We start from the raw sequence: 12148 nt of genomic DNA, 5'->3' as shown, positions 1-12148 counted from the left end.
AGATTTGACACCTACGCAGTGAGCATCCAGGGAAGTTTTCTGTGTGGATGTCTCACCCGGAAGGTGAGGGTTGAAGAAATGCATGGTCAGGAGCAGGCTCTGGAGCTGATCGTGAGCTACGTGCTGCTCAAGTGACCAGGAGGCCACTGAATTTTAGAGGTGGAGAGAACCTTAGGGATCATCAGCCATTTGCAAGACCTTGCAACAGCAGAACACTTTCTTCAAACAAAATCAATGCAGAAAATCAAGGTGTGAAAGTGATCAGGGGAGAGCTACTCTTGGCAAAGCCAGGGCATAGGTCTCAGAACCCTGTCTCTCAACTCCTGTCCTGCCTCCCATTTCGCAGCTTAGGAAACTGGGCCCTGGGGAAAGGCAGTGAGCTGCTTAAGGTATTATGTACAGTCGTCTCTCATTCCTCAGTATCTGTGGGGGCTGGTTCCAGGACACCCCACAGTTACCAAAATCCACAACTGCTCAAGTCCCTTGCATAATGGCATAGTATTTGCATATAACCTATTCACATTCTCCCGTATATTTTAAATTATCTGTAAATTATTTATAATACCTAATACAATGTAAGTGGCATGTAAATAGTTATTATACCATATTGTTTAGGGAATAGTGACAAGGCTAAAAAAGTCTGTACATGTTCCGTACAGACGCAACCATCATTGGCCTAACTACATAGGACACATCAGCAACAACATAACATTTACTTTTTTTTTAATATTTTTGATCTGTGTTTGGTTGAATACATAGATGTGGAACCTGCAGATACAGAGAGCTGACTGTTCTTATAGTTTAACAGATCCGCAACTTGGAAATAGGTCTTCTCACTAGCAGCCCAGAGAATAGGGCCCCAAATCTATTTTATTGATTTTGCAATGGAGCCAAGATCTAGCCGATGAGTCACATTTAACTTATGCCTCTCTCTGGCCCAGCCCTGGCCTCTCAGTGCCCTTCAGCACTGAACATGTGTGGGGCAGCCACCAGCACGCTCTACAGGAAATACAGTCTTCTGAAGCAAGGCATCTGTCTCTCCCAACAGCACTGTCTCTCCTGCCCCCACCCTACGGGGACCTGGGATCGCCCCTGTTGAGACTTACCTCAAAGTGGTATGACAGGATGTTGTAAGGCTTCCGGAAGTACTTCTCATCCTCTCCATAGTAGAGACGCTCACAGGCGGGGTCATAACGTAGTTCCCTCCATTCCCCATTGTATACTGTCTCACACTGGCCCCCGTAATACTTTGCATCGTACACGCTCTGAGTTTCTTTCTGGGTCAGGATGTTATACCTAAACGGAAAAGGCAGGCAGCTTCTGGGAGAGAGCACTGGAAAGGCAAAGAGAGCATAAAATATCCTCTGCAGAATGCTCTACCTGGAAGCCTGAGCCATGGTTTCTCACACTGTGTTCTGTGGAGCTCAAGGGTTCCTTCAAGTGCCTGTAAGGCCACTTTGGGTAACAATGGGAGACTGAGTGAACTAAGCTGGGCCTTCAGGTTCTCTTTAACCAGAGCAGCCAGACGTCTCCATTCAGCTTCTAGAACAGTGCTCCCAGATTGGAGGCACCCCTAAATATTTGTTGAATAAGTGAGAGACAAATATGCACAATTGTCAGGAGTCCTAGCACAGGCACCCATCTAGCTGCTGCATCTTGCTGTGTGACCTTGGGCAAATCATTTCATCTGCGCCTCAGTTTAGTCATTTGTAAAAAGCAGTGAATACCACTGTCTTCAGAGAGTTAAACAGGAGCTAACATGTAAAGGAATCATAATAGTACTCAGCATATATTTATGTACTAAATAAATGTTGCTGCTGTTAGTATTATTTCAGAAAAGGGCTCCGCTGCTAAAACACAGGGTTGTAATATTAGGTGTCAGTCATAGTGCTAAGCTGAGAATCTAATCCTTAGAAAGGCCCTCGTCTTCCAGGCGGTGTGGAATGTCAGAGGGGATACCGTTTGAAAGTCAGGGAGACTGATGTTTAATGGCCAACTCTGTCGTTTACTAGCTGTGTGACTTTGGACACATTCTAGAAGGCTTTTGAAGCTTCTTTTTCTCATTTGAAGAGCGGACATCATAAAACTATGTCTCATGGCTTTTGTGAAGTCCAAATAAAGGAAAACAGAAGTAAAGTTGATAGTACATATTAAGCACTTAACAATTATACTTCCTTTCCCCTAGCCCAATACCCTTCCAGAAATATTTTCATATATTTCTCTCTCTGGAGTATTTCAAATCTATCTGCCCAAGTTGTGTATTTTAGGCTATGGATGGTTTAACCATATTTAGGTAAAAATAATGTGAAACAGGTGAAATATCGCTTTAATTTTCTAAAAAGAGAAAGTTAACTAAACAAAAACATGTAGAGTTGGCTAAGAGTTCCAAGGATTGGAACAATCAAAGCTTCTTTTGTTATAGATAATAAACTAATTGCTTGTCTCTGCCTCTCAAACTCCTATTCAGCATTTAAGTCCCTCTCAAATGTTTCCTCCTCTATATGGCCTTGATTATCCTGGACAGACAGTTGTCCCTCCTCTGTGGTCCCATGGCATTCAGTGATTACCTTGTTGTGTTTCTTTGTGGCCTCTGTGGAAAGATACAAAGGCAGTAGGATGAGCAGGATAAAAACTGAATAAAACCTGCTTCAAAGGAAGAAGTGGACAATTACAGAGCACCTGGCATACAGTAGAAATTAAATGTCAGTTAACTTCCTTCTTCTTCTTCCTTTCTCCATCTCTTTCTTCATATTAGTGGAAGTGATGTACTATTAGCTGTGATGAATTGAATGCACACTCTACCAGACATTTAGCATACATTAGCTTTCAACCTCACGACTATTTTACAAATGCAGAAACTGAAGTGCAGAAAAATTAAGTAACTTGCCTATAATCACAGCTGGATTTTTTTTCCTAGATTTTTTTGACACAAATATGGATTCTTTCCCTTTACACCACCCTGCGGTTTCTATTTTCCCCCTATTGAACGTGTGTCTTCCTGTAGCTTATAAATACAAGCTCTCTAACAAGTCAAACTAAAACTCAAAGGAATAATAAGCCCTAAGATTGTACTATAGCATCTAAGCCTATGTAAAGCCTACACATACTTGGAATATCTGGTTGCAAAAGCCCCAGTAAAAAGGAAAAGATGTAGTTGAGAAATTCCACATTTTGGAAATCTGCAGGAATAATCACACACATATACAAAAATACGTGTACAAGGATGTTCATTGTTGTATTTGTTTATAAGCAAAAAAGGGGGAATGATCTAATTATCTTTCAATAGGAAGTAGTTATATACTTATTATCATAATAACAAATTATCATATAATTATACCACAGAAGAATCGGCACATAGTAGAAGGGCCAGATAGTAAATATTTTCGGCTGTAAGTCTCTGTTGCAACTACTCAACTCTGCCATTGTAGGGCAGAATCTGTGTTTCCATAAGACAGTTTTTTGTTGTTGTTGTTGTTTTACAGAAATAGACAGCAGGTTGAATTTGGCCTTCAGGCCATAGTTTGCTGACCTCTGTTATAGAACACTATGTTGCTTAGAAAGAGACAATAGAAAATACGGGAGGAAGTCTCCAAAATATATTACTAAAGTGAAAAAAGTAAGTAACAGCCACTGTGTGGTATGCTCATATTTATGTGAACTGAGAATCTAATCCTCAGAAAAGCCTATCTATCTGTAATGCACAACAGGTATTATAGGCATATTTCCAAACAACGTATATTGCCAATGCATTCTTACATGGTCTGGAAGTACCTATGCCAAACTGGTGATGAGTGTCAGCTCTAGCGAGGACAATGAGAGAGGGTGATGGGGTGGGGTGCAGGTCGGGGAGGGTGAAGGAAGACTTTCAGTTTATACCTCAAACACGTGTGACTTCTGTAGCAATAAATAAAGAGGAAACACTAGGAAATGCTTAAATTACAAAAAAAAGAAACAGATATCAGGAAAGCCTTGTTAGATCTTGAGATGAATAGAAGAGCCACCAAAATGGCAGCTGTTTGGAGTGAAGGAGAAGCTATTCTATTGGTTTCAGTGTCTAGTGGGGGCAAACAAAGTATATTTGAAAGGCTCCTGATTGAATCACATGAGAGCAGCTTGTGGTCTGTGATCTTTTTGCCATTAAGAAGGTAATTATTTTTTAAGCCCATACCCCAATATTTTATGCTTCTCCTATGTTCACCCCACAGTCACTTTCAAAATCTATAATAATCACCTTTTATTGGTGTAAGGAATCGCATCCCCCTGACATTCATGTGTTGAAATCCTGACCCCCAAAACCTCAGTGTTTTGGTGACAGGATCTTTACAGAGGTAATTAAGTTAAAATGAGGTCATTAGCAATGGCCCTAAGCCAACCTGAGTGGTGTCCTTCTAAAAAGAGACAAGTTGGACCCAGACACATCCAGTGGGAAGACCCTGTGAAGGCACAGAGAGAAGATGGCCATCTACAAGCCAAGGAGAGAGGCCTCAAGGCAGCCAACATGGCTGATACATGAGCTCAGATTTTTAGCCTCCAGAACTATGAGAAAATAAATTTCTATTGCTTAAGCCACTCAGTTTGTGGCACTTTGATGGCAGCCCAAGAAAACTAGTACTTTCGGTGCGAAAGAAAACAGAATTTGATCATTTTTCCTAAGTGTGCACCTACATGGACTTACCGGATTCTATCCTATCTGGTAGGTGGGCTGTGACTAAGCCCTCATGAATGACAGCTGACCCTGAGTGGGCTGCAACATGGCCAGGTCACTGTGCGATGATGGCTACATCTCCCTGTTTCCTCATCTGTAAAGATCTAATTGATCATATTGATTTGTTCCAATTCAACCAGTGCTCCATGAGAGGCGATTATAGGAAGTGCTCCGACATCAGGGCTCAGCTGATGAAAAAGATGAGTCAAAAGCAGTTTCTACCTTCAAAGAGTTTATAGTCAAGTTAAGAGACAAGACTCAAGGCAAAGACAAAGTACCAGGGAACTAACAATACCGAGTGTCACTATGAGCTTGGCCCTGTGGTCGGTGCTGGAGAAGAAGAGATGATAAAGCGTTCTTAACTGGGGCAGAAGGACATTGCAACAGATGTCCTAGCCCTGTTGGATACGTGCTGGAAGGGTGGGACACACAAGGGACTCTGGGAATAACGTGTATGTAACTTCAAGAAGAGGGGAGGGTATGTCAAGAAGAGTATGCGGAGGAGGTTATGCCTAAGTGTCTTAGTCAGCTCAGGCTGTCGTAACAAAATACCACAGAATGGGTGAATCAAACAATAGATATTTGTTTTCTCACAGTTCTGGAGGTTAGATGTCCAGACCCAGGTGCCATCCAGGTTGGTTGCTGGTGGGCCTCTTCATGGGTTGCAGAAGCCTGTGTCTTCACAGGCCTCTTCTCTGCATGTGGTGCAAGAGATTTCTGGGATCTCTTCCGCTTCTTACTAGGACTGGAGTCTTGGATTAGGGCCCCACCCTATGACCTCATTTAGCTTTAGTTACCTCCTTAAAGACCGTGTCTCCAAATACAATCCCACTGAGGTTAGGGCTTCAACATACGAGTTTTAGGGGGACAAAATTCAGTTCATGATGCTATGTAAGAAGTTAGGTTAGGAATATGGGGAAGGACATTCCAGAAAGAAAGAATTAAGTCTCAGAACAAACCAGTGTGATGCGTTCAAGGAACTGAAATTGACCATAGCATGTGTGATGAAGAAAGTTAGAATCAAGACTGATTGAATCACAACAGATAAAGAAACTGTGGCCTGGGAGGTGTGAGTAAGCACGGGTAACGTGGAGAGGCAAGCCCTCGCCATGTTACCCCAAATCCATTTTCTTTGCACTGCATTATACTGTTAGCCCTGGTTACACCAGCAAGTACAGTCTAAGGCCGAATGTGAACAGGGCTATTGGAAAGTGCACTTGGGTCAGACAAACGCTGTCCTCTGGGGAATCAGGCAAGTCTTCACAGAAGATGTGGCTTCTTAAACGGGCCTTGGAAATGGAATGGAGGTGAGAGGAGTGATCAGTAGAAGGGGAAGGGATGAAAGGAGAGCAGGACTCTCAGAGACACAGAGGAGAAAACGTAAGTTCTGTCACGTAGCCAGGACTGGGCAAGACCCTGTTATGGGCTGAATGTTTGTGACCCCCCAAGTTTCATGTGTGAAAATCCTACCCACTAATGTGATAATATCAGGAGGTAAGGATCCTCGGGAGGTGCTTAGATCATGAGGGGGGAACCCTCGTGAATGGTATCAGTGCTGTCATAAAGGAGACCCCACAGAGCACCCTAGACCCTTCTACTGTATGAGGGTACAAGGAGACCTGAAAGGCAGCCCTCACCTGACTATTGGACTTCCATCCCCCAGACTTGTGAGAAATACTTTCTGTTATGTATAAGCCACCCAGTGTGCAGGATTTTCTTATAGCAACCTGATCTAAGATGCCACCGTAGGGGGACAGTGACAGCTGCCTTGTAGGAAGCCCTCCAGAGGAACCCTCCAAAAAGACCCTCTTCTGTCTCCAAAACGAATATTCATGATTGAAGAGAAATCATCGCCTGCCCACAGATGGCCAGCAGGCAGTGACTCACCCAGCGGCTGCCCTCTCTGACCCTGGAATTGGGTCGTACTGGCTGCAGGCATCTTCTATGGCCCTGACGTCTTCACATTCGTCCTCATCAGAGCCATCAAGACAGTCGTTGTCTCCATTACACAAGAGGTGGCGTTTCAGGCAACGACCTGCGAGAGGAGAGGCTGTGGCTGCTTCTAGAGCCTCCCGGACGCCCTCTCCCTGAGGACCCGCGTGCATAGTCACCATGTCTGTTCCACCTTTGAAATGGCCCCTCAGTCCTCTCCATCCTGTTTCATCCTCTTTTCATCCTCATTGCCTCTGCCCTCTTTCTAGCCTTGCTGTTTCCCACCTACAGCCCCCGAACTCCAACCCTGCCCCAGGTTCCCCTCCAAAACCTAACCTCCGCATTGCAGCCCCAGTGATCTTTCTAAAATGCCAGTCTTGGCCTGTCATCACCCTGCTTTGCATCCTCCAGTGGCTTCCCATTCCTCTTCTTCTAGATGCTACAGTCTGGCCCCCAGTTACATACCAGGCTCGTTCCCTTCTTCTCTTCCCGAAGCTCAAACCCACAATTATTCTGGACTGATTGCAAGTCCCTAAATGCCCATGCTTTTACACATTCTTTTTCCTAGAAACTTTTTTCTTTTCTAAATCTCAGCCCAAGTACCGTGTTGAAGCCTGCTGGGACTGCCCAAAGCAGAGTTAGGCACCCCTTGCGAACAAGTCCCATTGGGCCATGTACTAATGCCCATTACACTGGCTGTCACGCGATATTGTCATCGACTCCTTATGAGTCTCTCTCCCAAAGAGACTAGGAGTACCTTGAGGTCAGGCACGTTACTTTTTCATCTCTATATCACCAGCAGGTAGCATACTGCCAGGCACATAGTATGTGCCGAATCAATATTTATTCAATGAACAGATGAATTAGTGAATTATATCTTTTCTAAATGAATCAACGTTGTTCTACAAACTTGCATCAGAGTCACTTGGGCTGTTGGCTTGGCTTAAAATGCAGATTCCTGGGCCCCATCCCAAACCTACAGATGACAACTTCTAGGGGAAAAGCTCAGGAGGGTGCCTTTTAACACGCTCCCCAGGGAAGTGTTTTGCATGCTACATTTGACAAGCACAGCTGTTATCCCGCTGGAATGCTACTCACCTGTCTCCTTACACTGGAAATCCTGTCCACACTGTGCTTGCCTTGCACATGCCGAGGGACTGTGACAACTGACTTCATCCCAGATGTCACCACTGCAGATGGTTCCCCCAAATTTGTTTGGCTGCAGGAGGCTCCGGTATCGGTACTAAATCAGATTTTGAACCAGACACATTCATTGTGTATCAATCAATCAAGATTTTGTGCAGGCAGGTCTCAGCTCAACATAAGGAATAGCTGTCTAATGATTGAGAGCTGCCTAAAAGGCTGTCATTTGAAGGGATGAGTGTGATGTTTAAGCAGGGGTGGCCCAATCACCAGCTACAATATTGAATAATATTGAATAAGGCCTGCAAGCTTAAAGGGAAGGCTTGAACAGGTGTTTTTAAGGTCTTTCTACTTGCTAGAAAGAACCCTCATCTCCCCTTCCTCAACCAGTTAGTTCCTATTCCTCCTTCAAGATTTGTGGTTCACCTTCTCTGAAAGCCTTTCCGAATTAAGAAACGTATTCTATAGTTCCCCGCACATCCCTCTCTTCCTAGAACTTGTCCTCTAAGGTTGTGATGGGCTGTCTGCTCATTTGTATACCTTTGTCATTCGTTTAGGAACAATTTGCACATGGGGCTAGGGGTGGTGAAGGAAGGACTGTGTTTCGTTTGGGTTCCTACACTTGACCCGTGATCTATAGTCAGGTACACTGCAGGCACTTTCAGAAAAAGTTTGTTGCTTTTCTTTTGCAGCATGTCTTCTGGGCCGGCATCCTCTCTTTCCTTGGGACATATTTCATATGGTTCAATGCGGATGTGCTCACTTCCTCCGTCACAGGGATGTGTGGGTGTAAACCATGCTGGGCAACCAGAGCACCAGGTCTGCCAAGGTGCAGTGATTGTTTCAGGGATTGGTTCATGGCTCCGCCTTAGGGCAGAGTTCTCTCTGAGGATTTTCTTTCAGAACTATTGGGAAAGACAGTTTCTTTGTACTAAAGTTGCTGGCAACTGTGGGCATGAAGTGGTCATCTTACCTAATATGTAGAAAGAGCCCATCCAAGAGATAGGGAAACAAAGAGAGCTCTGAAGACATCATCTGAGGTCCGGGGTCTAACTTTGACAGCAGATGAATCAATACTTCTTGAATAACAGAAAGAATAAAACTGCATACCATTCTTGGAGCTCTGTGGTCTCATGATACTGTAGAAAGAGGAAGCTAAACACTAGGCTATCCAGAGGTATTGAATTCCCATCCCTGCCTTCAAGAATCTAAGAGTCTAGTTGAGGAGAAAAAATATATAACAATACAAAACATGCTATATGGAGAGCTCCAAACAAAATGTCCAATAAGGCAATGTGTAGTCCCAGATTTTCAGCTTCTTCTGACCTTGGATCAGCCTTCTGGCTCTTCCTTCAAGAATGTTACAAAATATGCACGGCAAGAGATATGAGTTCCTGACCTGAATCTATTCTTACATGCTGTGTAAAGTACCAGTGTTTGGTACTCAGTGCCTCAGTATCCAAATCTGTAGACTGTGGTGGTTGACCTAGCTGACCTCACTAAATACAATTATTAAATATTGTTTCACTTGTGTCCTACATTTGAAAAGAGCATGAGCATGAGAATTAGACTGACACGGGTTCAGATCCCAGGTTCACTTACCAACTGTCCACGAGCAAGTTACTTACCTTTTCTGAGCTTCTGTTCTCTAATACGTAAAATGGATGTAAAGGGTTTTATGAGAACTAAGTGAGAGAATGTCTGAGGAAGCCCTTGGCCCTGGGCCTGGCATATCATTGGTGCTCAGTGAACAGAAGTGGTTTCACACCATTATTAATGTGGTCTCTTCCAGATGATTCAGTGGGTGAGAGGGGCAGTGCAGCCGCCCCCTCTCTGGCCTACTTAACTACTCATTAGCTTAGAGGCTTAGGTAGCAAAAAGGCAAAGATCAAACCTGTCAATTTGCCTTCCCTGCCTTTCAGTTAATAGCAACAGTAAGTGATTAGGAAACTCTGGGGGAAGAGGTTATAATTAATGATCAGTTTGGGAATATGAGGAGGATATTTTAATTTTCTACCCACATCTTACCCCCAAAATATAGTAAATAAAGGAGTGCTCGGCGTATCAAAATGAAGCCAATTCTCTTTCTTACGTCTTTACAAAGTTCATCAGAGTTTTGAGACCTGCCTTTACCAATGCATGATAATGGTGATGGAAGCTGTCATTTACTGAGAGCTGACTGTCATCCAATCACTTCACAGTCTTCATCTCTTTTAATCCTTAGGAGTTTGGGAGTTTAGGTACTATTATGAATCCTGTTTTAAACTGGGTTGGAATTCCAGTTCTTCCACTTACAATATACTATGTGTCACTGGGTAAATTACGTAACAGCTCTGACCCTCAGTATTCTCATCTATAAAATGAGAGCTATCTGAGAGTATTGTGAAGGTTAGTGTTAACACATGTAAAGAAATTGGCACTTTGCCTGATTGTTGGCATGTAACCAACAATCATAGTTACCAATATCATCATCGTTCTTGCAGTCAGCTCTTAGGCTACTCCAGAAGGATTTATGACAGAGTAGGAATTGGACTAGGTGGTCTCTAATATCCTTAGTATTCTCCATATAATTCAGGGAGAGGGCATAGAGTGAAGTGTTCAGGCACACGCACATTTTGGAATCACACTGACCAAGTTTGAAATCTAGGCTCTGCCACTTTCTTAATGGGTGACCCAAGCAAAGGGAATGATATCTGTCACTTACAGTTGGCTGGGAAAGTCAAATAAGACAATTTATTTAAAGCATAAGCACAGTGCCTGATATGTAGAAATCATTTAATAAATGGTAACCGTCGATGCCATTATCATCCTTCCTGTGGTTCTTACACTTGGAATGATGGCGCAAACATGAGGTTTGTTCCCACCGGTTTCCTATTTTCTAGGTTGTGATCAAATAATGAAGACACTGTCTGGCAGAAAGGTTAGTGCAGACATTCCCTTAGGGACTTCTCCGTGCTATCACCTGTGGTTGGTATCATTAAGACGTAATTTTCTTTTTTAGCTAGTAGATAATGTTTCTTTCCCAAAATGCACATCTTTGTGTGATTTTGAGAGGAAGAAACATATTAACAAAAAGAAACTAGAGTGTCTTTCACTTACATGACAGGATTTAATTAGTTTAAGTATTACTTTAAAGACACATATATCTTTTTGAGTCATTAAGAAAGTTATTCAATTCTGATTTAAACTGTGAGTCACTCACCTGTGCTATCTGCTATCTAAGCTCTAACACGTACAACGAATGTTCTTGCGGATATAAATAGGCTGAATAATGGCCATGCAAAGAAATCGAGTCCTAAGCCTGGAAAGTTGTAAATGTTACTTTATTTGGAAAAAGGATCTTTGCAGACATTATTAAGGCTTTTGAGATGAGATTACCCTGGATTAGCAGGGTAGGCCATTAACGTCATTACAGTGTCCTTATAAGAGGAAGGCAGAGGGAGATGTCACACAGACACAGAGGAGGCACGCAGAGGGGGAAGAGGCAATGTGGGCACAGAGGCAGAGATTGGAGTGACGCAGCCGCACGGTAAGGTTTGTCGACAGCCACCGTGTGGCCCTGGGCATTGGAAGAGGCAAAGAACAGATTCTTCTCTAGAGCCTCCAGAGGGAGAGTGGCCCTGCTGACACCTTAATTTCAGACATCTGACCTCCAGAACTGGAAAGAATAAATTCTGTTGTTTTAAGCCACTCATTTTGTGGCAATTTATTACAGCAGACTCAGAAAACTAATACCGGATGTCAAAGCACAATGATCATTTGAGGGCCAGATTTAGAACAGGGGCAGTCCAGGATTCTTTGGTGTATCTCAGAGATAGGAGAGGCAGAATAATGAATTTCAGGCTTTGAAGTTGAAGAAACTAGATACAACTTGTGTTTCCACCACTCTGTGGTTTTGAACAGCTCCTCAAACATTCACAGGTCACTTGCACATCTAACTGAAGAATGAGTCTGGAGTTAGAAGGACCATCAGCCAACTCTGCAAAAGCTCAGGTGAGAGAAGAGCAAGGCTTGATTCAAAGCATCGGAGAGGAGGGCACAGATAATAATTATAAAAACAGCTAACATCTGCCAGATGTCATGAAAAACGCTTTGCGCGCATTACTCATTTAACGCTTACAATAACTCTATGATGTAAGCACTGTTACTATTCCCATTTATAGATAAGGAATTGAACACACAAAGAGGATTAAAAAAAATATGCTCAAAGTAACAGCAAATAGGATGCAAAGCCAGAATCTAAACCGCAGAATCAGAGCTTAAACATTTAAACTTGACGGTAAGGTGCCAATAGGCAAGGTTCAGGCAGTGGTGTAGTTATGGGAGGTGGGAGCCTGGATCCCTCCCACCCTGGGTGCGTCCAGTGTG

At 43.3% G+C, this 12148-nt stretch overlaps 1 protein-coding gene across 1 annotated transcript in view; it reads right to left on the bottom strand.

Moving 5' to 3' along the window:
• C8A (complement C8 alpha chain) overlaps positions 1-12148 on the bottom strand; it is a 56209-nt gene that overhangs the window by 33556 nt on the left and 10505 nt on the right. The window contains exons 3-5 of the mRNA XM_019742534.2: positions 7736-7880; positions 6593-6740; positions 1107-1296 (exon numbers count right to left, since the gene is read on the bottom strand). Coding sequence (XP_019598093.2) covers positions 1107-1296; positions 6593-6740; positions 7736-7880 — 483 coding nt within the window. The remainder of the gene's footprint in view (positions 1-1106; positions 1297-6592; positions 6741-7735; positions 7881-12148) is intronic.

This window comes from Rhinolophus sinicus, linkage group LG06 (assembly GCF_036562045.2).
Source record: "Rhinolophus sinicus isolate RSC01 linkage group LG06, ASM3656204v1, whole genome shotgun sequence".
NCBI lineage: Eukaryota > Metazoa > Chordata > Mammalia > Chiroptera > Rhinolophidae > Rhinolophus > Rhinolophus sinicus.
The sequence above is the reverse complement of the archived record's forward strand: the minus strand, read 5'-3'. Positions and strand labels throughout refer to the sequence as shown.